Source organism: Pempheris klunzingeri, chromosome 7 (genome assembly GCF_042242105.1).
Source record: "Pempheris klunzingeri isolate RE-2024b chromosome 7, fPemKlu1.hap1, whole genome shotgun sequence".
Taxonomy (NCBI): Eukaryota; Metazoa; Chordata; class Actinopteri; order Acropomatiformes; family Pempheridae; genus Pempheris; species Pempheris klunzingeri.
In genome coordinates this window covers 4930555-4957415 of record NC_092018.1, presented here as the reverse complement: position 1 = coordinate 4957415, position 26861 = coordinate 4930555, and the positions used below count along the sequence as shown (strand labels likewise).

General features: G+C 43.2%; 3 protein-coding genes across 4 annotated transcripts in view; 1 reads left to right on the top strand and 2 right to left on the bottom strand.

Moving 5' to 3' along the window:
* The first annotated feature begins 196 nt into the window (after positions 1–196).
* Positions 197–4463, top strand: ccdc117 (coiled-coil domain containing 117). The gene is made up of 5 exons (XM_070834002.1): positions 197–833; positions 958–1005; positions 1089–1361; positions 2406–2552; positions 3117–4463. The coding sequence occupies exons 1-5, from the start codon at positions 691–693 to the stop codon at positions 3358–3360; spliced, it is 855 nt and encodes a 284-aa protein (XP_070690103.1). The 5' UTR covers positions 197–690; the 3' UTR covers positions 3361–4463.
* A 379-nt stretch (positions 4464–4842) lies between these two features.
* LOC139203574 (trichohyalin) lies at positions 4843–12918 on the bottom strand. The gene is made up of 28 exons (XM_070833388.1): positions 12858–12918; positions 12669–12766; positions 12523–12577; positions 12320–12442; positions 11517–12074; positions 10892–10963; positions 10691–10786; positions 10369–10476; positions 10185–10266; positions 9965–10109; positions 9747–9839; positions 9554–9666; positions 9328–9433; positions 9091–9210; positions 8582–8695; positions 8228–8446; positions 7913–7975; positions 7587–7688; positions 7327–7509; positions 7099–7230; positions 6775–7007; positions 6543–6669; positions 6373–6456; positions 6041–6252; positions 5921–5947; positions 5628–5703; positions 5318–5506; positions 4843–4908 (listed from the first exon to the last, which is right to left on the bottom strand). Exons 1-28 carry the CDS (start codon positions 12916–12918, stop codon positions 4843–4845), a joined length of 3657 nt encoding a protein of 1218 aa, XP_070689489.1.
* Positions 12919–19755: 6837 nt separating this feature from the next.
* Positions 19756–26861, bottom strand: part of osbp2b (oxysterol binding protein 2b) — a 43580-nt gene continuing 36474 nt past the window's right edge. For both annotated transcript variants that reach the window (XM_070833476.1, XM_070833477.1), the window contains exons 6-14: positions 26770–26836; positions 26083–26235; positions 25739–25984; positions 25470–25590; positions 24720–24823; positions 23370–23465; positions 22755–22939; positions 22391–22611; positions 19756–20569 (exon numbers count right to left, since the gene is read on the bottom strand). In XM_070833476.1, the coding sequence (XP_070689577.1) occupies positions 20427–20569; positions 22391–22611; positions 22755–22939; positions 23370–23465; positions 24720–24823; positions 25470–25590; positions 25739–25984; positions 26083–26235; positions 26770–26836 (1336 nt within the window). In that variant the 3' untranslated portion in view covers positions 19756–20426. The remainder of the gene's footprint in view (positions 20570–22390; positions 22612–22754; positions 22940–23369; positions 23466–24719; positions 24824–25469; positions 25591–25738; positions 25985–26082; positions 26236–26769; positions 26837–26861) is intronic.

Here is a 26861-nt window from a genome sequence, read left to right as displayed (position 1 = left end):
CTGGTGTCGATGCATCAAAAAACTTAACTCACTTCATTTTATTTGAGTTTCTCACTGAGCGCCTCAACGCAAACTACACAGCAGTTTGTTCACAGTAACTACAATTCCCAGAATGCACCTAGCTAACGTAACTTGCGTACGTTTCTAGAAGCTTGACGACTCGCACTGTATTTAACTCAGTCTGCCTTTGAAGGAGTTCACGCCACAGGAACCGTTCATCTGGGGGCTTTTCCTTCTTTCAGGTGGTATTTTAACTCACTATGGGGTGGAGTCAGGCCTGAGCGTGCTAAGCCTGTTGCTGTGTGCTAATGGCGATACGCCAGAAGAAGTCAACTGCCAATGAACTGACGGAGGCTAGCTAGCAAAACATCAACAACAAAAACAGCAAGGTGCAGGGCAGCTGCACAGATCTGGTCTGTCACGCTAACGCTGGTATGTTTGTGGTAAACTAATGTAAAGTTGTTATTCGGCGCAGGGATGAAGCTGACATTGTTTTGTGTCCGTAGAGGTGTGGCAATTTTGAGCTAGCTTGACAAGCAGCCAGCTGTCCACACATTTATAACTTGTGCGTCATGTAGATTACAGAAGATACCGTTATTAGCTGATTGGTGTCAATACCGATCCTGCAGATCAGATCCGTTCGTAGTTCTCTACCCGTGTGTCTCCAAATCATTTGCCTGGACCTCCTCCATGCATCACTCCGCTCCCACAAACGGTGGACTGGGGTTTCTGCCAGCCATGTATTCATTTTCAGGCCCCACAAGCCTTCCTGAATTTGACCTCGGACCTCCAAGCACGTCTGGCCACCTTCAGAGAGCAACACTCTCTAACAAGTGAGGAGCTGATGATTTCGTTTGTCATTAACACGCTGGCAACACTTGAACCATCTTTTCAATCGTAACTCTTCATGTTTTATCTTCTGTTTTTGACACACTTGTTTTCACCATCCTGTGGCAGCTGGGAGACACGATGCCTGAGGAAGAACAGGAGGAGAGTTGGTGATGAGTAAGTGACAAAAAGCGGTCTTACTTAAGGTGTCTGGAAATGAGGGGCTTATAAAACATATCTTTTTTTTTTCTTTTTCTCAGGGGATGCAGTGCCAAAAGGAGAAAGTTGATGTCCGAGACAGAGGTGGACATTCCAGAGAACACAAACACCAGCGCTCCACACGACTGGCCTGCAGCAAACAGCTGCCCTCCTCTGTCTGCACAGCCATCCAGCCCTCCACTTCTACAGCCCAGCCCAGCACCTCAGAACTTGACTTTGCCCGAGCCCTCCTCTGCTCTGGCCCGACCCGAAGCAGAGGGTTCTTGCATGGAGATCGAGGCAGCTCAGAGGAAACTTCAAGAGATAGAAGACAGGTATTTACTGTAATGTGCAAAAAGCTGCAACAGCTGCCAACTACCTGGCTGGTTGCTTGTGAGAATCAGACTCGACACCTTATGACCAAAGATCCTGCCTCCAACAAGCTATTCTAAGGGTAAAACAAGTATGAAGAGAAGAAAATATAGTGTTAGTAGACCGAGCAGTTCACATGTGGCATGTGAGTACAGAGAAGTGACAGCAGTCACTCCCCCAAGTGGCAAACACAAACATTCAGTAGCTGCCATAGATACATTTACATGGAGAAACAAACAAATCACAGCTAAAATGGTAAAACACAGCTGTGCAGGAAGTATTCAGGTATAACTTTTCAGACCATTGTAGACAAAAGAGAAGCAACACGAAGCGATTCTTTCTTTCACAGGGGGCTTGAATTCCAACGTGAATTTGGCCGGAGGAAGGTTACACGGTGGAAAGGTCACCAATCTGAAAGAGATCAGAATATCTGCTGATGTGACTTTAAAATAGAACCAGATGTTTAGGCTCTCAAATGCTTGAAGAATTTCTTTAGTGTAACATTGTTTGCCAGGTGAGGAGCTGCTGCATAAATGGGTGACAGTCCAGTGTTATCAATTATTGTCTCGCCATATTATTACTTTGTGACAGAATTATTATATTATAATATTTTCGACCACTCTAAAGAGTGGAGAAGAAGTGAGAACAAGTCAAAATGTAATTATTTCATTTAATAAAAGTATTTTCTGTTGTATTTTCTGTTGCAAACCAATCTGAAATTGTTTTAAAGAAATACTTGATTCATGATTCTGAATCCTTTAGTATCTGTCAGCAGTGTCATGCTAATGCTGTGTTGCTGTGACAATCGTCTTGTAAGTCATTTGTCCATATCACCCACCCCAGGGTGTCTCTGAAACATTGTCAAGATAGTTGTTGGTTTCCTTCCTAGTACTGCCATGATGGGTTTGTTTTGCCATTTGGGGGTTGTATTACATGAAAAGATCACCTCAACACATACTGTACCCTCTATTCATTTGAGTGAATACTGTGATATTGATGTATCACAGAATAACGCTGGAGGATGACGATGAGGACGACAATCTGGATGTAGAGCCAGCCCCGAGACGGCCCGTGCTGGTGATCTCTGACAGTTTGAAGGAGGGTCTTCAGCGCGGCATCAGCGACATCCTACCCCACACAGTAGCCCAGTCTGTGTAGGTTCTCCTTGTTTTATTACTGGAACGTTCAGTGTTGAGTGAAGTAACATGACTCGTGCTCCTCCTCTTCCTGCTCTAGACACATATTTTCCCCTGGGGCTCAAAAGCATAAAACTCTGTGTAGATGCACAACTAAAACTGTGTACAAATTAAGACGTGCGTAATCAGATGACTTTTTGTCGCATTTATAAAGCCACACGTACACATTAGTCTGTTTTTACATTTCCACTCCCACAGTGAGTCATAACTGGACACAGAAACAACCTTAAACATCCGTTTCACCATTCAGGGTAAAGTCAAAAGAACATTAACACAGAAATAATGGCTTGACTGTAAATAAAAAGAATCATGAAACTTAATTGAAAATGAAGTTCATAAATGCAGATTTTACAGAATGCTGCATAGACTTTATATTTCAGGTCCACCTTATCAAATTAATTGCCGTTATTTCTTGAAAACTGAATACTTCGGGTCTGAAATTTTCTTTTCTTTCTTTTTGTGTTTTCACGTCTGTTCCCACGTGTTTCTTTAGTCTCACCTGCTTTGTCCTCAAACTTACAGGAGCCACTCCTGCATGGAGTTGGTGTTGTGGCGCCCACCAGACGATCCCTTCTGTCGGAAGCGAAAGGGCTCATTACAGAAACAGCGCAAACAACAGACCGTAGCCCGACAACCCCCGACCCCGTGCCCGTCTCCCAGCCCTCACGGTGCCCTCAGCCCCTCCAGTCCACCTGCAGACACACACTCTTCTCTTTACAGCTTTCCTGTAGCCAACGGCTCTGGAGAGGAGGACATGGAAATGTAAAGGTGTTTGATGACTCGAAAAGCCACGCCAAAGTAAGAGACTGGACATGTAGTCAAACAAAAGACTGTAAGAGGACTTGGAAATACTTGAAGTTGGTCAGTTTGGCAGTTATGGCTTTATGTTAATATTGTACTGCTTTGGACAGTTTGTGCAAAAACATTTTTTCCTTTACAGTCAGTTTTCTGACTATTGTCACGCTCAACTATACATAAGATGTAAGAGTAATGCTGACCTGATCAATCACTTTTATTAATTTATATCTCCAAAGTAACTGTCATGATCTCAGCACTTATAGAAGTTCTACAGACAGCCTTACATAACCCGTTTTATATACCTTACAGGGTTAACCTTTGCCCTCAGAAATAAGACAATTTGTATATAATTTTGCCAAAGCCTGGCCAACAAACCACTGACATACTGATGTAAATACGACGTTGGTCTTTGTTAAACATCAGTGTGCAGCGCCTGAATTTTGTACAGTTTTTATGTTCAGCTTCTGGGCATCGCTAACAGGACAGTAAAGTTGTCCTGCGTGATCACATTTGCTCACAGCGAGACTTCCTGTTTGAAATTGTACTTGTCGTAGAAAGATTATAGTGCTTAGCAAGTACGCCCTCTGTGAGCTTTGAGGAAGTTTATGCACCTTTTTATGATTTGATTGTATTTTCATATGTATGTTAGCAGAAATGCCACCAGCCTTTGAGTGTTATTACCTTTTATTTTTAAATAAACTCTTACATTATACATGTAGAGATTCAAAAGACACAAGAGATACTGAATGAAAAGATTCACTGTTGTGTGTGCTGTTTTAAGGTAAGTTAGAGCCTTTTTGTTGAGGCTGATTTAATTCAGTAGTTCAGCTCGTGCCTGCTCTACAGAGGATAGTCTGAGCCAAGACAGAGACTATGTTCTCCTTTTTTAACATTTAACAACACAACTTCTCCAGCCTGCTTAAAAACCACGGGAGCAGGAGGACAGCCAACAATTTGACAATAAAATACTGCATCTGTGATAACACATGTAATCATAGGGAATTCATTTTTTAACAATTAGGCATCAGTCCCAAAGGATTTTTTTTTTTTCCACAAAGGTGACCCAGATGTTTAAAGGCTACTCCCATAATTTAGCTTGAACTTGTCAGAAATCTACAAAACTTTTTAATTGTCCAATTCGCAGTCATGTAGCATTTATGAGTATTCAAGGGATTCCCACAGAACTGTCAGCTTTACGAGGCTTTCTGACATAACTCACATGATCCCCAGTGAAATGTCTGTTCATCACTCACAGTTCACTGTGACCGTAGCCCATAAAATTTGACTGCCTTCGCACAGAGGAATGTGACCTCGACGACCAACTCTACGGTTGTGTCACCGTGACCTGCTTGTTAATCTGCTATCTTAAGCACATGTAACAGAAACAGCTTGAAATGACTCGGACTGATAACTTTATGCACATGCACACACAGAGTAAGGTTTCATGTCCTTAACTTGAGACAGTCCTGACTGATGAGTCGCTCTGAGTCCCAGCAATGTCCTGATGTTGTGTGATCTAAAAAGGAGACACCAGTATGAGCTGTTATAATATTATTCAGACAAGGACAGAAATAATATTCAGATGTTAAAGAAAAACAGATCAAACTGTTATTGATTTGTGTCTTTTCAGTTGTACTTGACAATGTTCTGCTTGCTATTCTGTCCACAAAGGTTTTACGAAGACCTGAATGTGTTTGGAAAGCACATTTTACAATGTTCAGCTGTGGCCACATTGTTGTCATGTTCAAGATAAGCTAATGGTGATCTAATTATGTGGATTTCTTCCTACATATGTGTCTTGGATGTTTAAAAATATCATAAAATCTTAATAGAAATACTTCAGCCGGCCCTATGGTGAATCTCAATCACTAATGTTTGCAGTATAAATGTTTATCACCACTGAAGTAATAACACAATGTACTCACTGTTGTCAGATAGGATCCTGACAGATGTGAGGGGACTGTATTTGCAGGCGGTGGGCTCCAGGTGTGAGCCTGGTTTTCGACACGGAGCTGCTTGACTCTGCTCTGGAGGTAACGCAGAAGCTTAAATGAAGCCACGTCTGAGGGGCTGTGGGAGGCAGCAACGTGGAGGGAGGGACAGCTGAGAGTTTCCTGATGGGGGGGAAAGACACAGAGACATAGAGGTATTTATCAATAAATACATGGATATCGAATATGTACAGGTCACGTATCTGTCAGAGCCTGCTGTTCATGCCCGCAGTAAAACATTTACCTTTGCACTCAGCTTCATCTCTCCTGCAGGCCTCTCAGGCTTCCTCTGCCTCTCCTGTGCCGTCCTTGATGTTTTTCTGTAAAGCAAACAAACAGGCTTTTCAGTGGTTGTTGTTTGAGAGTAATTAAGAACATAACCAGATGAAGGAGTTAGGGGTTTGCACAGATCAGTTATTACAGTCACGTCTATGGTATGAAATGCGTATTGCAGTGAGTTGAGGTGAGATCATGGTCTTGTGAGCACAGACAGCCGGTTAGTATGTTAGCTAGTTTTCACAGACAGACGCCAGTTACCTGCCCATTAACAACTTTGTCTTGCACCTGTGGGATGGCAAAAATTTGAGTAACGCTTAACTGCTTGGTACTTGATAAGGACAAAATGAATGCGCCTGTATTTTGACTTGTTCACGTTACCTCTCCAGTTCTGCTGTCAACTCCTCTTCAAACTTGCATGCCAGGCGAGCTGCGGTCTGTTCCTTCCACTGAGCCATGCTCCTCTGAACCTGCCTGAGCTCCATGTCTTTGGCCCTCAGCTGTTTGCGAAGAGATGCCGCTGCTCCTCCCCCCTCGGCCACTCCATCACATGTATGAGCCCACCTCAGACTGCTTAACTCTTCAATGTGCTCCTGCAGAAATACGACGCGGGACAAGAACACTGTCAGTGATGAGTATTCTGTGTCTGTTTGCACCAACATGAGCTGTAAACAGTGCTATAAACATATTACATATAGTGCGTGCGTTCATGCCTGAATGAGACGCTTCTTCAGAGAATCCAAGGCTTGGTCTCTTTCAATCCTCAGCTGTTGCCTCTGGATGCTCAATTCTCGCTCCTGAAGAAATATGACCTTGTAGACATGTATTCATGTACATATTTAATGTTCTGTGCAGCACCAACAGTTACTATACTATACTATACCTTGTCTTCTCTCAGCTGCTCCGTGGTTTGTTTCAGTGAGTCAAGCTCCTGGTGTAGGTGGCTAATCAAGTGCTTCAACTGTTCTCTTAATGTTCTCAGGTTTGTAAGCGCCTCAGGTACTGTAGGACTGCACAACACAGAGGCACCAACTGTCAAACACACCCTGTTGTCTACCAAGTGCTCACTTCTCTCTAAACCAGATATGTATGTAAGCCAGAGAAGGAAGTTACACCTGGGAGGAAGCTGCACCGGACTTTGTTTGGCTCCACCCTGCTCCACTAGGACATGTAGGTGCTGGCACTCCGCTCCCATCTCCTGAGCCCAGAGCCAGTGCTGCTGCTCCAGCTCAGCTGTGATTTGGTTATGACTGCCCTCCCTTTCATCCAGCATCACCCGCAGCCTGTCAGCCTCTCTCTCTGTCAGCTGGACAGTCTGCTTGAGTCGCAGCACTGCCCCCTGACTCTCCTGTGACCACACACCAAACCGCTTCAGCTTTTCTACAACAACACATCTCTTCACGTGCCTGAAATAATTACTTCCTGTGGTTTTCTTGTACCTGTGTCATCTGTCTCTGCAACTTCTGCAGCTCAGCCTGGTGCTCCTCTTTCAATGATCTGCAAATAACAGCCAGCAAGGATTCCTGCTGCCTCTGCTGCACACAGCTGTCACTCTCCAACTCCTGGACTCTCTTACAGATAAAATGAAGACCATACAAAGACCAAATGAAAGCTTATTGTGATTTATTTATGGCAATGTTACGCGTCATGGAGGCGAGTCACCTTACTGTTTTCAGTTCCACCACTTTAGTTTGAAGAGCCAGTGCTTTACTCTTCTCTCGCTGCATCTCACTCCTCGTGCTTCTCAGACTCTCTCTGTGCTGCTCTTCCAGTATCCCACAGTGCACCTGTACAGCTTCCACTTTTTCTGCCTCCCACTTCCTCCTCTCCTCGTCTATGGCTTTGTGCGCCTGAATGGGAAACATGCTGTGCATAAGATGCATTTTCGTGTTGAAAAACGTTGCATATTTTCGGATTATCAGAGTACCTTTTCCAAAGCTTCGACACGCAGCTCTTCCTCACGGCTCTTTGCCTCCTCCGTCTGCTGCAGCAGAGAATCCCTCAGCCTCTGTGCCTCTACTTCTTTTAGCTGCACGAATAGGAGAGATCACATCTTGAAAAGTCACCCTGTGAGTGTTTTTGCTCACTGTATATATAGTGTATTGTGCAATAATCATGATCACCGCTAGTGGCACCCAAGCGTAACAGACAAATACATTCATGGCAATGGAAAGTACTTGAAACAGTTTTCCGGATAGTTCACACTGAGATAGCATAGCAGTAGATTTCACATATTCAGAGAAACACACTGACCTGAATGGAACTTTTCAAGGACTCAATATGTTGTGTGAGAGATGCAGCTTGTTCGTTCAAAGCCTTTGCCTTCCCCTCTCCAGTCTGCTGTTTAACCTGAGGAGAAGGCCACCAGAAGGATTTCTCCATCTTTAATTAAACTGTTTTTCTTTTAAAGAGGCAGTATTGCAGACATGTTTGTCACCTTTTGGATTTGCTGCTCATGAGCCAAAGACAAATCTTTCTTCTGATGCTTCAGTGCTGCCTCCTGAAATAAAAAAGAGGGAACCCTGATTACTTCCATAGAAAGAAAAAAAAACATGCCCTGGAGAAAACCTTGGCGTCACCGGTCACCATTTTTCTGTGGGCTTGCTCCTGAGCTTCTGTCGCTGCTTTGCTGTGCTGGGTTTCCTGGTGTTGTAGCTCCCTCTTCAGTTCATCTCTTTCTGCTTGTAAGGCCCCACGCTGCTCCTGTAAGCCCAGCAGCTGCAGCTCCCTCTGGGCCAACATCTTCTCCAGAGTACCTACTCTGATCTTACGTTCTTCGAGTTCACCCTACAGCAGAAAGACACACACCGAAAAAATAGGGATGGTTAGAAAATAATAAAGCAAAAAGAGGACGTTGCCAGTGTAACATTTGGTCAACAGATCAATATTTAATTTTTAGAGTAGGATGTCATAAGGTGTCACCTCAATCTGATCCTTTTTCTGCCTCAGTCTTTCCTCCAGACAGGCACACCTGCTCCTCAGTAAGCTCTCTGCCTCTGTGACCCTCTGGAGCTCCTCATGAGTCTCCTCCAGTGTCTGCCCCAAGATCATACGTGAACACACGTGCAGAGATGTTTTAAAACACAGAACGTTAATCTGTCTTTCACACACAAACAAATACCTTCACCCTGCAGTTTCACTCAAGGTGCTGAACGATCTCTATAAAGAGCTAAAATGAGACATTAGTAATACTACACATGATCTGTGTTATTGGTGTCAGAATTAAACTAGCTAACGTGAGTTTAAAGTGAAACCCGCTTGTTACCGTTTGGCTTTAATTCAAACTGGTTGAGCTGCTTTTTGGATATTTTGTGCATTACTTAAGCATTTAGTTTTATAGTATGAACACTTGTAATTACTTTAACCGATTTCAATCTTTTGTTTATAATAGTCATCGTAATTCTAGATAGAAATAGGTCCTAACACAGTACCTCTTCCATGGACTCTAGCTTCTCTCTTGCACGTCGCTGCTCAGCAAACAGTTCTGTTTTGGCACTATCCAGCTGTCTGTCCATCTCCTCCCTCTCCAGCACCGACATGGCCGCACTGGGCTGTTTGTGGAGCAACAGCAAACATTCAGTATTTAAAAAAAAAAAAAAAAAAAAAAAAGCCTGACTATATTAAAACATGCGATCGAAAGACATGTTGCTTCATTCAGGTTTCATTACCCTCTCCATGAGGGCTCCATCCTTCAGTGTCTGTTTACGTTGACTCTGAGTTGTGAGGTCGTCTCCCATGTCTCTACAGGACCTTTGCAGCTCATGTAGCTGAGAACTACAACACATTCATTGTTGTGTTGTTATTTTACAGAACCATCCTTTACGTAGCACACAGTTATGTTAATACAATGTGATGTTACCATGTCTATGCACACAGCTTGATTTGGATGTATACCTAGCAGAGTCCCTCCCTGCCCTGCTGTCTCTCAGGACAAACTCCAGAGTCCTCTTCTCCTTCTCCATCTTTGCTGTCTCTGCTGTCAGTCGCTCTAATTCCTGCACAGCATGCTGGGAAATACAGCATGAACTGTGAGACTTCTGTACACAGTCCTCTGGTAAACCACTGCATATAAGATGCTAAACTTTACCTTTCTTCTCTGTTGAAGTTCAGTGAGGGAGAACTCAACATCTTTTAACTGAATCGTCTTCAACCGCAGCGTCTCTTCCTCTTTCTCACATTTCTGAACCAGACACACAAAACAGTTAAGTGATGTCTCATGCACACACACACAGGAGAATGTATACAGTTAACATGAAAACATTTCTTAAATCATACTACATATGATACTGGGAGACTCATACTCACTAGTCGGAGTGTGGAGAGCCGCTCTTTCATCTTGACCCAGTCAGACTGCAGCCTCCCTGATGTCCTCTCAGGTCTGCATCTCCTGCTCCAGCCATGAATCTCCTCGTCTGTGTCCTTGTCAGTGTCACCCAAAGAACACACAAGTCTGCGATACACAAGCACACACAGTTGTACACATTGTACACAAAGTTTTTTAATGTCTTTTTTCCATTTGGTTTACCTGTAAGTTTCTCTCTTATGTCGCTGTGCTTTACGAACAGAAGGACTTCTGTTTTGTACATTTCCGTACGAGGATCTCTGGCCTTCGCAAACAAAGAGAGGTCAATTCTGTACCATATAAAGATGACATTTTCCAGTCAGTCCCGTGAGCCCATAAAGGAATACACAGTCAGAACTTGCTTTACCTGATGTGGACCGAGGTTCACTTTCCCCCTTTGATGGAGTGTCAGAGTCACTCTGGTTGGTACAGGAGTCGCCCATAGCCGTGACAGACTGGATGAGAGAGCACCATCCTGGGCGGATCACACAAACACTGTTAACTGTAATGTCATATTTTTTGTACTCCTGTTACTTTTACTTCTACATTTAAAGAGCTTGTTTCCAAGATTGTCTCGACTGTCATCCTTAATTATCATTCAGTTTTTCAGTTTGTGCTGTCAACTGTTCTGTTAGTGACTGTTTTAAGAGAGAGACTAGCTTCCCTGCACATTGTCTGCAGTCTCTCACCGGGCCGCCTGTGAATATGCTGCCTGACTTGCTGTGTGCAGACTGAGTCGAGGTCACTGTCAATGGACACGGTGTCAAAACTTCGCACAGGCACTCCTGTAAAAGAAACAAGCGTGCCACAGTCGCTATTTGTAGTGACAGGATTTCCTTGAGGGTTGGCATGACGGTGCTTGCTGGTGCAGAGTAATCTGTGTGCGGTACCTGCCAAGCACCTGGCCTTAGGAGATCGGCTGTTGTTCTGCTGCAGGTTTTCACGTTCTGTTGTGTGGGAGACTGAAAGAGGAGGGAGACAGAACAAAGGAGTACAGGACACATAAAAGGAAAACGACTAGTTTGGCTAGTAGAGGCTGAAATGGAAACTACAACCCACAATACAAAAGTTCTGCTACAAACACACTCGTGCTATTCTGTGGGATAAAGATGTTTTCTTTGGATGACACTTTGGGTTCATCCACTTGGGAGCATGAATCTGAGCTGCAAACATCATTATGCATTAGGCATTTTGGCCAAAGGGTACTGCAAAGTCTTAAGACTGTACTATTGATTAAAGGGAAAGTTTAACATGACTTTGGGTCCAGAAGAACGATCAGTCTTAAAAATCGTTAGGAACAATCCTCTGGGGGAGCATGAATATTCCTACCAGATTAAATAGCAACCTGTCAAGTAGTTGTGGGGATATTCTGCTCTGCAGCAAAGAGCTGGACACACAGGCGGACAGACAGATGTAGGACTTTTCTCTTAATCCTTGTGTTGAAAACACAAGAACAATAATGAAAATTCAGCTCATGTTTGACAGCTGTGTCCCCCAAGAATCTATAAAGAGAGCACTCACTGCTGCCATCATCACCAAGCCTCTGTGGTGTGTTGGATCTCTCTCCAGCTCCTGCTTTCTCGCCAACGTGTGATGTGTTTACTCCGTAGCTTTCAGAAAGACGTTTCTCTAGTTGCTTTCTTTGGCACGGCTTGTTTGAACAGTGAGCGGTCTCTGTGTCTTTTCTGGTTTTCGTTGTTGCTCCTCGTCTGTCACCAATAAGAGCCCTTTGTCTCTTCAGGTCACTCTGACAAGTGTCACAGTCAGATATCTCTGTCCTCTCAGCCTCTTCTTCTTTGCCTAGTTGCTGAAAGTCACTCTCAGGCCATGCAAGTTCGACCATCTCGTCTCTGAAGCGTCTGACAAAGTCCTCAGTGCAGACGCTGTCTGAAGGAAGGTGGGTTTCTCCTGCCATCTTTGCCTCGTTACAGGTGTCTCCAAGCAGCCTCTCGAGCCTCCAGATGACCTGCTCCTTCTGAGACTCCACATCCTCTTCGTCTCTCGTGCGTCTGTCTAACCCCTGTTCAGTTTCCTCGTGACTGACAGGACCTTCCCGGCAGCCTGTGCTCCTATCTGGAGGGGAAGCAGAGCATCGAAGGGGTTCTCTTGTGTGAGTAAAAAAAACTGGGTGCTGTCATCCCAAGGGAACTCTTTCACATCAACAAATGTTACCAGATTAAGATCATTTATACAAACTCAAGCACACACATTATGTTGGCAAAATCTGCTGAGGAGCAGAACAGAAGCCTTTAAAGAGACAACGTTTTTAGAGGAATTTATCTTGAAAACAGTTTTTGCTGTTGATATTGAAAGATTACCTGATGTTTGCTCCACCGTCAGAGTGCTTATCAAATCAAGGCAAGACATGGGAGTGTCGTTTGTTTGAGTTGTACTTCCAAGGCCTGTGTCTTTGCTCAGAGACTGACTCCACACAAGCGGAGCTATAAAAAGAGATCACAATACACTGAGTCTCATCTGAGAAAATAATCTGGTATAAGATGTGTGATATGACAGAAACTACCTGCTTTGCTGCAATCACAGTCTCGAGAAATTGCCTGATGTTTCTGGGGCCGGATCTGCATACATTAGTCACAATCACTGTTAAAAAAAAGTATATCCCTGATTGCACATGCATACATGCAGACAGACAGAATGAGAATCGCTGACCTGGAGCTGACCGAGCTGAGCATCGATGGCATCGAGCAGAAGGTCACAGTGGTCCAGTTTGAGAGGCGGAGAATCCACCCTGCTGCTGTCAGTGAGATCTGTGAGGGCGGACGAGAGTGGGTGCACAGTCCAGTCAGAGTGAGAAATACATGATATAGATATACTGCTTAGACAGACAGACAGACAGACCAGTGTAAAGAAGCTCATCAGTATCCGCTGTATCTCTCTCTGCTCCGCGCCTGTCAGCCATGTCCTGTTGCTGGAGACAAATATGCAGACCCTGAGCAGCAGCACACAAACACACCGTCCCCAGTGTCTCCCAGAGGTTTAGGACTGACTGGGCGCTCATAAGGAGTGGGGGGGGGGGGGGGTTATGTTGCACAGTTGTCCAGGAGACCAAGACAATTTAGCTTGTTCTCACTGAGAGGACTATGCTTTCCTGTTCCTCCCACTCCCCAAATTGGACATAGCCACACAAGTCAGTGCACTTAAACACTGTAATGGAGGATTTCTCCCCTCTAATGCTCAGCTGGCTGTGACTGAAATGACTAAAAGCCAATATATTACCAGTATTAAAGACCATCTCTGTTATCTCAGGCCACTGTTTCAGGTTTTAAAACGTACAGTCTGACCAGTAACTTGACACACTAACCTGAACCAGACGAGCTCATGAAGACAAACAGATATCAGTTCCCAAATCTGTGCCGGCAGTCAGCGGACAGGCCTGAGGGCTTTGAGTCGATGCTCAGTTTGACTCCTCGAGCTGATTCGGTCCTGATTGGCACGAGCTTCAGCGCGTTACCCTGGAAACGGTCAAACAGGAGGAGACGCGGCGCCGCGCGCACAGCGGCAAGGTTAGCGGCAAATGAGTGAAAATATTGGGACAAATAATTAAATCCATCAGCAGTGACTTTGTAATGGACTATAAATGTAATAAGAATTCATTGTATTGAGTCCAAAATGACAATATGAACTCATCTTACAGCTCCTGAATCCACTGCTGTGAAGTTTCACGAGGGATATTAGACAGTTATATGTGTATGACACATATACAAGGTTTATTGTATGATAAACTGATGACTTTATAATTAATAAATAGACTAGAACTGGCTAAATTGTTCTGGTAGGACAGTCTGTCTCTGCTGCTACTGAACCGAATCAAGCATCTGTGAGGCCTGACAGTAGCTGAGCACCTCCACACAGACAACAGCAGCATTAATAGCCTTTTAAGGCCAAGTGTTAATGCTTCTAAGGTGGAAAAATGGTGTTTTCACTAATTACTTTAGTAAATCAGGCTTCTGTGCTGTGACTGAAATTCCTCCAGCATTATTATATTCTTTAACAAATTAGTTTATTTGCACTGAAACTGTCTTTACAAGTGTATTGCTGATAAAATGAAGGTTGGATGTCTGCCCATAGCTGATCAGTGCATTAACACCTGGCAGTGCTGAGGAGCTGGTTGATGAACAATATAGCATTACCTTTACTTAAAAAATGAAATATGTGTGTGTGTAGTGCACGTGGCACCATGTATTTTATACTCCATATCCACCATCTATAGGGCCTGTATGTGTATATATATATTCTATTCTTCTGTTTTTCATGTATTGTTATTGCTATTATTTTTATTTATTAGCCAAATTTATTAGTATAACATTATGAAAATACAGCATTTGGGCTTTTCAGTCATATGACATCAATGGCAAAGATAAAGCAGGAAGTAAAACATTAACATTAGAAACCAAACTGGGACGTTTCCTCCGTCTGACTTTTTATTTCAAACTCTGTTCGCTGCTGTTTGACCTCTGATCTTTGGAGACACACTTGGTTTCTCACTTAACAAGTTCAAGTTCTATTTTATTGGTCACTACAGTCAAGTTACACTGAAAATATCAAATATATATTATATTGTAAGTCAGTGTGAAGCTACATCAGTGACTTTTTGGGTTCAGAAATGTAAAAACACGTAGAAACAACACAGCGTTAAAAAGTGAACAAATCTTACGTCTCCAGTGAAAAAGTCAAAGTCCAGATGGATAAAACTCTCCGCTGATGTCTTTTTCTGTGAAATCCTCGAAAAAAGCGGCGGCAGCTCTTGTTTTTGTGCGCGTTTGCAAGGTTTTTCAGAGGTGAAAGGAAGTTTTTAGTCTGAATGATGCAGGTGGAGACAAAACAAGGCAACATGGAAGAAATAGAACTTTATTAGAAATGTCCAGCAGGCTGAGAGAGCTGACGTGATAAAACTGTGACAGCTACACTGTCACTCAGCCTCTCACGACATGTTTCTGAAATCAGCTCATCATTTTATACAAACAGGTACCAGAGCACACAGGACATGTTTCAGAAACACAAGATCCTGTCAGGTGTCAACCTCCACTAATAGATTCTCCTCTGATGGCAAAGCTGTCCGATAATAATAATAATAATAAAAGATAATAAGATGATAAAGACAGCAGAGATAATAAAAATACCCACAGAGCTTTGAGGGTGTCAGGGTGCAGATGGCACCTATACTCTTACCTGCACTACCTACTGTATCAGCTGCACATGTCCATAGTGTTTCTTAGTGTATTTATTTTACACTGTTCACACCAAACATAATTTAACAGATTCATATCAATCCTGCCAGTTTATTCTATTCTATATATAAACACTATCGATGTGAAATAATCTGTCAAATAGTTAATTTCTGACAAAAAACTTTATTCTGACATCACTTCACATCAACCGTATTCTTAACATTTGTTAATATTTACCCGACCACACTATCCTATCTATGCTGTGAATATGAAACACTCGTCATTAATTCTTCTCCCCTGATCCTAGTGATGCTCCAGTACTGCTCCTCTTAATAATCACAACTGTTCAGGGTTTAGAGACACTTTTTTGTCCAGCTAAAACTGGCATACAGCCTTAGATTTGCCTTTTAAACCTATTGCATCTTCCAACTGTTGTAGAGAGAGAAAAATAAAGCAGACAGATATCCAGTGTCAACAATAACAACTTTATTATCTTCTGTTTTTCATTATTGTGTCTTCCTTGTTTAAAGACAATGTTATACGAGTATAAATTAAGGGAGAAAATACACGATTTAAAAAAAAAAGAAAAAGAAACAAAACCTTATTTGAATCTGCAGTTACACCTGAATACAGCGACGTGTATTTGGGGAGTAAGAGTGGTTGTCGAGGCAAGTCAGTCACCTTTGACCTCCTGTTACCAGGCCGCTGTTGTGACGTGTCTCATCCCTTTCATCATCATCACCACCGTCTAATGACAAAGGGTTCAGTTTAGTCGAGGCGAGACGAAGCTCCCCAACTTCATTAGGTCACTTCTGCCTCAAAACTGAGCAGCATCGAATGAGAAGGAAGTATGTGCCACACATGCACACAAATCAAACCCCTTATGCACACAGACAGTATGAAAATATAAGAATAATGGCACCCGTGAGAAGGTAGAAATCAGAGCAGAGAAGAAAAACATAAAAATTAAAGCTAAAAATCACACTGTAGTGAATTAAGAGTTGGGTGAGATGAAATGAGTAAAACGGTGAGAGGGCTTCACGTGTGAGAGCCCTCTGCGATAGGCAGATGAAGAGGTTTTTTTGTCTACAGTACTCTCTCCACATACACTTTGGTAGGTTTCTTTTCCCTTTCTGCATGAGGCAGACAGCTGTTCTGTTTTTAAACAACAACAGCCATGATCTAACAAATCTACACGTCACTGCGTTATTGCTACAGCCGTCTGACACTGTACAGGCCCTCACTGGGGCAACTTCAGTAAAGCCCCCGTCAAGTACTGAGGTCACCTTATTAAGAAAAACATTGATTAAAACCTATGATGAGCTCTTCTACTGTCATTCAAAATATAACATGTATTCTCAAATATAAAATCATCTCAAAAACAATATATTAAAGTAAATCTCTAGTAACCACAGATCGATCGCTGAAAAAGAAATTCACAGACTGACTTCCGGCTCGTACGGTTTCCTCAGCAGCAATCTGTGTCCTTCCAAACGTCGTGACTTATTCCTACAATGTCAACTTTCAAGATCGGTGAAATGAAACATCCTGCTGCAACAGTGTCCGTCCTTATAGGCCACATCTGTGACACCGTTTTGAGTTTACTCAACCTCTATCGATCGCTTGCATCTACATACATGCTTGAAAATGTTTGAGTCTGTGTGAAGTGGACAAGAGGAGCGCCAAAGCAGTGATTAGTAAAATTAAAGGAATAGTTAGGCATGTTGGGAAATATGCTGATTTGCTTTTTTTTTTGTTGAGAAGATTGATATCACTGTCATGTCTGTCTAAAGCCAACAGGTTGCTAGCTTAGCTTAGCTTAGCATAGAGAAACAGTTAGCCTGTTTCAGACTGAAGGCAAAAAATTCCACTTTCTTCACCTCTTAAGCTAATTAATTAATATGTTAAATATTGTTTGTGTAATTTGTACAAAACCCAAATGTTGTGGTTTTATGTGTGAGACTATTTCTTGGCCGGAAGCAGCAACTTCCTGAAAACTAAACAAACAACATTTAACATATTAATTAAGGAACTCAGAGGTGCTGATTGGTGGTTTTTGTTACCTCTGGACGGAGCCAGGCTAGCTGTTTCCCTCTGTTTACAGTCATTATGCTAAGCTAAGCTAACAGGCTACAAAAAGCATATTTCAAACAACGTTGAATTATTCCTTAAGGCGTAACTGTGCTCATGACAACCACAAATCAAAAATGCAGTAAAACCTTTATGTAAATGGGTAGAAGAAGCATATTTTGTGCAACATAAACATCAATCATTATTAATTTCCTTATCAAATCATTAATTCACTGATAAAGGATCTCACAGATAAACATTGTACATTTTACCGGCTCATATTATCACACTGAAAATCTCAGTCACTTAATGTGGATTTACTCCTTTTCCAGTGCTTTTTATACATCTTTATGGCCTGCACATCAGAGGAACGGCCACATTTGTCGATCTAAGTAATCATCACTGAACCACGGTTACTAATGCACTCTATAAAAAATATTTTCCGTTGTTGTTAAGACAGGTTTTGGAAATATAAAACAAGAAATTGAGGGTGCCTCAGAGTTAACATCCATCCACCACGAATCAATCTGGATTAAAAGTTAAAATTACAGCAAATCCTTCAGGTTCATTCAGACAGTTGTTTTTTTTTTCTCAGATTTGAACGATGCTGTACAGATAACGTAGCGCTCATTAGTATAATTATTTTTCATTTTACAATATCATTCGTTTTTATCACAAAATATTCACACAAATAGACCAGACGGTAAATACAATACCTCCAGCCTTGAATTCTACATTCCTAACAATAATTACAAAAAAATACTAACTCTTGTCACCGGAGACGTGTAGTGCACGGGTCAGGGGACTCTTTCCCTTGTTCAGTCAATTAAAGGCAAAAGACTGAGGGTACCTTCGTGAGCTGATCCCAGATCAGCGTGTTCACAAACACTGACTGAAAGGACTACATGTGTGAGCCGTGCTGAGTCTGGAGCGGCGGCTGGGGGAGTCCTCTGTGGCTGGAGCCGACTGCTCAGTGGTGTGCTACAGGAACCAGCCCCGTCTGCCACCATGACCTCCGACCTCATTGCCAGCCGAAGCCACCGTGGACTCGCAGACGCCGCTCCAGTCTCACGGGCTGCAGTCCCACCAGACACCAGTGAGCTTCAAAACTAGTAACTGATAGAGGCTGTGGAGTGAGCGCAGTGCACACTGGAGAAACCAACATGTTCCTGGATGCACTGGGTGGTAATTACTGGACGTCTCAGTGATTCGGTGCAGACTTGATGCTGTGTGATCACTGAGAACGATGTCACTGAAAACGGTCACGAGGACACGGTATGTGTTGCTATGGGAGAGCACCAGAAGACAAGGTAAAGTACACATACAGAGTGAAATTATCTCAACATCGACACAGAGATATGTACTAACCTATGGTCAACCACAGTGAAAAGTGCTTATTGAATTCTCTGATGGAAATTCCTATTAGAGTGATATGGTTGTTCAGTGTTTTACTGTTCACTAATGTGTTACAACTAAAGGACTGACTACTGCAGAATTTTACTAATCAGAGTCACAGATGGAAGATGTTTGAAGCATGGCTAAAATGCACTGAAGCGTATATTTAAAATATGAAACGAATATTATCTCTACATGGACTATAGTCTAATTGGCTACTTAACTGACTGCAATTTCTAGAGGGAAACTCCCAACATTCACACCAAATAAAATCAATTTCTGTGCTGCTGCATGTTTCATCAGTTCAGGTAAACCAGCCTCTACTGTAGAAGACAGAGATGATTTACTCAGATATTAGTGATGGAGACCCAAAGTGTTGAAAATTAAAGAAGTAAATAAGACATTATGCACTAAAGAGTCATACTAATAAATACAGACAAAATATATAATGTAACCATAAGATTGTGAATAATCCAATATATTTTTAAAACACAGCTCATTATTATGATTTGTGATTTCATCCTGCTTATTTTTAACAAAGTTTATTGCTTCTCCATTTTAATTTCTTTCCAGCACTTTATTTTTTTTAAATGTCTTTTTTTCAAAGTGTAATCCAAAGTCATTTTTCCCCAGTCGGCTCTCTCAGATCAAAGCCAGTCACATACCTGGCTCTGCCCCGCTTGTCTCAATTTAACAAAAAGGGTATTATGAAATACAATAATAGTAGATAATTGACCGCAATAAAACTGCGGGAATTGAATAAAATTGACTTGTGATAAACAATTGTAAAAGCTTGAAGGGCACTCGGCCAAGGCTGCTCTTAATTGCTTGTTTTCGTGAGTTGAATCCGGATCTGCTTTAAAATGTACTGGTTTCTTCCCTGGACCATGGTGCACCGTTCCATCAGGTTTTATGAAAATGGGGCCAGTAGTTTTTCTGCTCACAAACAGCACTGAAAAATAACCTCTTTAGTGGAGATAATGTAAAAGGAGCCTGATATAAAAAATAAAAATAAACTATTGGAACTATTTCACAAGGTCATGGTTATGTTACCTAAAGTCTGTAGTTGTTTAAACATTTTATTTTTCAGGATGTCTTTTTTTTTATTGAATTAATTTTCAACACTTTGTGTCTGTAGAATTCATAAATAACAGACTAAAGTTTCAGGCCTCTTTCTTAAGCAACTAAAAGGGGCAAATAATGAGCACCTGAAATCATTCCTGTAAAGTAAAAGGAAAGGGAACTAATTAAAGATTTATACTGTGAGCCCAGCGTAATCTCAACTGTTCTGTGGGCCTGTTTATGTCCCTGTTAGTCGTCTGTAATCACCATCGGCTTTGATATGATTCTGTCTAATCGGCAAAACTCTTAACGGGGATGCGTTGTGAAAAGTGCATTGTGAGAAGGACTTAGAGAGCACCTGATTCCAGGAGTGTGCAGGTGCCCTTATTGGCGTTACATCTCCATCACCACCCCACATCCACACATCATCTCACTGCTGTTTCAGTATAGTGTCGAAGAGGACGACTCGGGGAACGCCCCTCCTTTCTCCCCCCCATAGTAAAAGCAGAGTGAGAGTGCGCGTTTGGAGGTACAGTGTAATCCGAGAGAGTGTGTGTGTGTGTGTGTGTGTGTGTGAGAAACATACACATTCTCGTGCTCACAAAGGTCCACATGGTGCTCACAAGCCAGCTACGCCCCGTTGCTTAAGGACCGGAGGCAGAGCAGTTCCCTGTCTGATGAGGTTAGGAGTGATCCGGGGTGAGTTCCTGGGTTAGAAGATGTCAGGACACATGCTCCAGTCCCGCCTTTCCTTCGCCTCCCAGTAACCTCCCTTGTACACAAAGTTTGTCTCTCCAGTGATTGAGTCCCTCCTCTGGTGAAACCACAGCGGCTGGTAGCCTTCGTATTCTCTCCCTGTGGGAATAAGAACGGCTGTTACTCGATCGCCGCAATTTAATCGCGCTCTAGTGGAGAAGCCACACTTGCAGGCAATTTACTGAGCGATCAATTCGCCTTCATACATATGCATATGTAAGGAAAGCAATCAATTACTGCATTTAGCTCCAAATGTGCACTGTGCTTATGTAACGGTGAACAAGTTGAACTCAAAATGAACATGATGCGTGCAATGCAAAAACCTGGATCAGTCATGGAGAAGAAATTGTAATCAAAGCTCTGGAAGTGCCTGAACCGTGTGATTCATCTGTTTCTTAATACTGAGACGGAGAAGCTGCGTTTTTCTGATTTGTAAATATTTCTAGAAACATGATGATCTGAGCGTGTTTAGCAAACAGCTCATGTTATAACGTGGATGAACAAAGCATAACGTAACTTTTCTTACTGTTGGCCTGTGCACCAGAAAAGTGCTCACAAGCAATCGAATAGACAGGATGACAATGCAGTGCAAATGAATCACTTGCTAATGTGGCTTCACCAAAGCAAACTGAGAACACTTGAAGATTTTAGAGTTGTGTCTGTTCTTCCATGTAACATATTACTGAGGCCAGCTCTGAATGAAAATGTCACATGTATGCAGGAAAAATTACTTTTTCCTGAGTCATTATCTGGAGAAGTTGCCATGAGAGGGGTATCATGCAGTTCCCACACAGAGGCAGACCACACAGAGGACACACAGAGGATGGTGTGTGTGTGTGTGTGTGTGTGTGGGTGTGTGTGTGTGTGTGTGTGTAGGGGGGTGAAGCACAACAGAGGGGCACAGGGCAACCCCCACTCACCAGAGTCATAATCACACTCTGACCACCAATAGAGGGAGGAAAAGAAAGACAAGTCATGGGTACATCGAATACAATCCAGTCTATGCACAACACACACACAGGAATGCCACCAGGGTGAAACGTGTCTCCTGAGCTCTCCCTAAAGTCGAGTCTTACTTCTGTTAGCTCTGTTGTTTTACACCTTCTGACCTGCAACAACTCTTGTTGTACTGAGGGGAATAAGAGCCTAACCATTAAGATCAGGAGACCGTAAGCAATTGGCCATAATTATGAAAGGAATTGCTAATATAATGTAACAGCCACTGATAATTAATCATTTCATGTAAAGCTTTGGTTTGAGGTCTGTCTTAGTCATTTGTCCCTGTAATTACTGCCTTGACACATGGCTATAAACTGCCTCTCATGTTAAATGTACCATACTGCAGATGTTTTTATGATATTGTTAATGCTCTTTAACACAGAAACAAATGACTCAGCTACATAGTTACAATATTATAGATTCATATTATCGCCACGAGATTCAAGTATTTTAACTTTGTTTCTGAGAAATGGCTTTTTTTTTCCCATCAGTTTGGTATGGCAGACAGCTCTACATATTACAAATCCCATGAGCCTCAGCTGCCATTGCTATGGAGAAGTTAGCTAGAGGTGCGACTCAAAGCTGGGGCAAATCAAAAAGGCTTTGTTCTTGCAATTGGGAACTAAAACACTGTGCCAAAGCTGCAGAATTCATGTAAAATTGACCCAGAATCTGAAAGTAAAGTGATTCAGACTGCTGAAAGTATTAAAAGGTCATTACAAAGTCTAATCTTTGTCTTCTACCCGAGAGTTTTTACTGAAACGCACCTCTGAGTTGTAGTTTACTTCTCTCCTTGTCCTTTATCTTCACTAACCTACGTCTTTCCCCTCACTTCAGTCTTTCTTTATCATCCCTGCCTGCCTCTGTCTCTTAGTCAGCAGCTCTTTGCCTATTAGACGCCACAGTTTCCCCATTTCATACCGTCATCCAGAGCGTCTGAGGCCTCTGCTTCTCTCCTCCTCCTCACGGCTCTTTGTTTCTCCTCTAGCCTCTGTTTCTCTGAGTTTGCCTCGTCCCATCGGCCTTCCTCCATCAGCTTCTGGTCTGGTCTCAGACGGCTGTCGGTCGGCCCCACTCCTTCCTCTGGCTCGTTCAGGGTCAGTGCCAGTGCTGAGAAGTAGTACATGTTCTCAGCGTTCTCCCTGAGAGATGACAGGAAATCGAGTTACATGGTGCGGCGCCCTGCAATCAGTGGTTCTGAATAAACATTGCAGCTGTTATACAACTACTATGACTCAAATATTGCAATGCTCTGCATTATGAGGCTGATGAGGCAAGCGCTTACGGGAGAGGGTATTTCTTCCACAGCAGTTTGGGGGACAGCGTCTGGTAGACAGTCTTCTGTTTGCCCTCTGATCCGCTGCCCCCTCGGCTGCTCTGAATGATCTTGGCACTCTCTATTTTATCATCCCACGTGCCAGAGAGGATGTAGTGAGCCTGGCCCCCACTGTCTGCCACCACACCTGTCACCTGGAAAGAGCAAAAGGAAATCAGAGAATGGACTTAGACATCATATGGAATGAACTGACTAAAGCAAGCTGCCTTGAAGTGATTCCACATGTATCACTTTGTCTTCTCCTCCTAATGTTAAACACTGTCAAGCCCACTCTCCTAGGTAGGACACCAGTAAGTTTCCATGAGCTTATCCCAAATCAGTCACTAGGAAAGGGAGCATTGTGCCCCATTTTTAGGTAATTGGTACAACTCCAAAGGAGGTTACCTTACTGCAATGTGACCTCATACAGTGAGCTACTACTATATTAAGCTACTGTAAGTAGTAGTATATTTCTTGGCAGTGTCCAGCAGGAGGCAGCATCATACAAATGAACCTCTCATAGTATGACATCATGCCAAGGTCGGGTATCGGTACATTGTGGAGAAGTGTTTTGATTGTGTTTACCTTCCGTGGAACGTCTCTGGAGAAATAACTGTAGGGAGAGAACTTGAGTTGGCAGGTCTCTTTGGTCCTGTGATTCACAATCTCAATGTCCCCTGACTGCACAGACACAAACACACAAAGAGTGAGCGACTTCACAGCGCGTTAACAGCAAAGGCAGAAAAGTGTCCTGTGATGAAAATGGACAACAGCACGACAGGTCATCAAACTGATGTCAGCTGGGGGTTGGTCAATAGTGAAAATCTGTATTAGGTCCCATTTTCCAAAAACAGAAGAAAAAGTGTTTGCTATAATGCCAGTTCAGTGATAGTATGCCGTGCACATCACCCTTCCTGGCTTCACTTGCTCCTGACTGTCTGCCATTGTGCTGGCATTCAGTAGAGAAGGCAGTAGTAGAATAGTTTCCATAGTTTGGTACGGAGCTTTTTGGCAGACCCTGTTCTGTGCCGGAGGCCAGCAGAGTGATGCGTGGAGGCGGTAGGAGAAGGCAAAAGTATTGAATGGAAGAAGCAAAACAGTTGAGTGAAAAAGTTAAACTATTGGTGAGAATTTTTCTTAGTGGACAAACTCAAGATGGAGAGAGGACTTAGTATTAATGCAGAGATGGTATTTGTTTGCTAGACTAGAATCTCAAATGTATCTGCTAAAAGAAAAAAAACTACACTATACTGTATCCTTAGTGTTCAAATTAAAACGACTGTAAAAACACACACATTGTGTTTTGGTGCAAAATGTTGAGCGTACATAAAACTCCACCGGGTACCTTCAGCGTGAACACTGTCAGTAATATCCAGCAAATACTGAATGATTGTAAAATATTGAATGTTGGCAGCTCGTTATGCTTTGGTTTAATGATAATTCAGAGATGATATTCTGTAGCCAAGCTGTCCACTGATTCCACACACCAATGTGCTTCTGAGAATAATAATTAAGAGATGTAAGTGATCTGCGATACTCTTAAACGCAAACACAAACACACAGACTGTGACTGGCAGGTCACTGGGAACTGGAAAAAGAAGAAAGAAAAAAAGCCTGCAGGTAAAAAAAACAAGAGGCACACTACAGACATGCAGATGTGAAGCTTGTCCCTCCCCCTATATAACTGGGCCATCTCCAAGAAAGAAAAGGCTGTTATTTTAGGGTGTTATTAGAGATCAAAGATAAAGATAAATCCCCAGAGATCGTGAAGCTTCTTATTCATGTTCTGAACGGCTTTGCTCTGATTCCCTTCTTCTCAGCGCTTTGCTCCGCTGTACCACAAACTGCTGCAACACAGGAAGAGAAAACACTCTCCAAGATCAGAGTTGCTAAGGTAGCGCTGTGGGTTTGGAGCTGTTGATGAGAAGTACAGACCTGGTCAATCCACAGCTTGCCCACAATGATGTTGTGCACTGTGGAGGTGACCTTTCTCCACACATAGTGGTTCCCGCTGGAGTGGAAATGCAGGTGAATGGCACCTGGGGAGGGAAAGGGATAAAAGGCTATAAGAGTAAAGAAATGTCGCAGCAGCTTTGCCACCAGTCTACAATGACAGACCTGCTGCAGCTGCTAAACCCACAGCTGCAGCAGCTGAAAAACACGTCATATCTACTGGAACACATTTATGCCCTTTGCACAGGCTATACATTTCCACCTATTTTCAGTGTGACCTAACCCTGTAAGATTGATAACATGTATTTGTCCGTAAATGCTTTCCACTTAAGAGATTCTTTCTATTACATGGCGCCTCACAGCAGGCTTATCACAGGAAGTAAGATAAAAACCACTGCATCCAGTGGCTGGACCTGCATCTATCAAATCTCTCATTTGTCTGAGTCAACAGACCTCTGCTCTCCGCTGTCCCAGTGCAATACAGAGCTCCCTTTATACTCATACTTTATGTACGTGTCAAAAGGGTCATAAAACCCTCCTGATTCATTTTCACACCTTTTCCTCTGGCTATGGATTGTGTGGGAAGCAGCAAAGTCGTGCACCTCTCTCAAGTGGGCAGAGGAGTCCTTCTTAACCAAACTCTGCCTGGTATGGCTGCTAAATGTGCCAGACTGAACCTTTACTTAGGATATATCATGTGTTTGCTTCCCCACTGAACATGAAGTGTCTTACCCAGAGGCATTATGGAGAGGTATTTGCCACGGAACTTGCTGGCGATGGTGATTTCCTGCCACAGGGTCCAGCCTCGTTGGGAAATCACATGATGTGCAGCTGCAGGGGGGTGATGGCTCACCTTAGAGGAAAGATAGACATAAAGGTAAAGTAGAATATAGGAAATGTGTTCATATAAGTAGCAAATGCTTAACTTGGAGAACAGAGGTTAAGGTTGTGTACGTAAGTTTGTGTGCCACGTGTAACCATAACACCCCCACAGCTGTTACCTGCTCACACAGCGAGCGGTAGCCAAAGTCCTCCAGGCGATCGAGCTCGTAGGTCTCTCCAAGGAGGGGGTTGAAGGGCTTGGCTGTCCGGTGGACCGTGGTGGAGTAGGACGAGACAGAGAAGGCAGCGACCAGGCACATCTGCTCCAGGGAGGAGTCGCAGCGCGCCGCCTTGTCCAGCAGCTCATGATACTCCAGGTCCTCAGTGAGACGCTGCAGCATCGACAGGGGCTCGTTGAAGTTTACCTGAACAGGAGAATCGAGAAGGAGTGAGACACACACACACACACACAGGTTTAAGTTAACCTGTCAGCAAGAGGGAAGGCCATATCTCATACACTTACAGGCATGGGGATTTTGGAGAGCTCCTTGCCGATGCAGTTCTTCATGATACTCCACAAATTGAGGGAGTAGTTGGGCTTGTCTGGGACATGAGTCCGCCTCTGTCTGCGGGGCTGCAGCTCCTTCCCTGACAAATCATTACAGCTCGGAGACATCTGGGATTAGGTAGAGAGGGAGGGGTGGAGGATGAGAAGGTGTTCTTTTAACTTTCTATGAAAAGAATATTCGATATATATACAAGTTTGAGAAACACTTTCAACTTCGTGGACAGCTTGGCAGCATATCGCCAAGTGGAGGACAGGAGGAGAGGGAACAGAGGACACAGATGTGTGTTACAGAGAAGAAGAAGCAAGAGAGAGTTGAGGGGAGAAGAGCAGATGTTTGAGTGGTAATTATGATTTAGTGGAAGGATGCAGCTGTGTATCTTTGGCACAACAGGGGTGTCAGCGAGACCATAGGAACAGACAAGGCATGCGTGTGTGTTCGTGGGTGTGTGTGTGAGCGTGGGATAGATGTCGGGTAGGAAAGGAGGACTGTGAGAGTAGCAAGTGAAGACGGTTACATAAATAAATTGATGAGCTATGAGCGATCCAGCAGCACAAATTAGTCTATATTGAGATTACAAAAGTCAGCAGTGTTCACAAATGTCAGTCCTATTAGTCAGGCTTGTTAGGAGGACGGACGCTTACATGGTCGTCCTGGTTCCAGTCATTGGGGTGACCTCCGCTCGCTCCGCTCAAATTACTCTGCGATCGCCTGGAACAGAGTGAAAATATTTTCT

What these genes read in the sequence shown, in the direction of transcription:
- ccdc117 (XM_070834002.1), top strand. Translation starts at nt 691, where the DNA reads ATGCATCACTCCGCTCCCACAAACGGTGGACTGGGGTTTCTGCCAGCC. An exon ending in AGAGCAACACTCTCTAACAA is followed by an intron (nt 834 to 957) that starts GTGAGGAGCTGA and finishes ATCCTGTGGCAG; the next exon opens with CTGGGAGACACGATGCCTGA. An exon ending in CTTCAAGAGATAGAAGACAG is followed by an intron (nt 1,362 to 2,405) that starts GTATTTACTGTA and finishes GATGTATCACAG; the next exon opens with AATAACGCTGGAGGATGACG.
- LOC139203574 (XM_070833388.1), bottom strand. Translation starts at nt 12,918, where the DNA reads ATGGCTGACAGGCGCGGAGCAGAGAGAGATACAGCGGATACTGATGAG. An exon ending in CTCAGCTCGGTCAGCTCCAG is followed by an intron (nt 12,578 to 12,668) that starts GTCAGCGATTCT and finishes TAATGTATGCAG; the next exon opens with ATCCGGCCCCAGAAACATCA. An exon ending in AACTTCAACAGAGAAGAAAG is followed by an intron (nt 9,667 to 9,746) that starts GTAAAGTTTAGC and finishes TGTATTTCCCAG; the next exon opens with CATGCTGTGCAGGAATTAGA.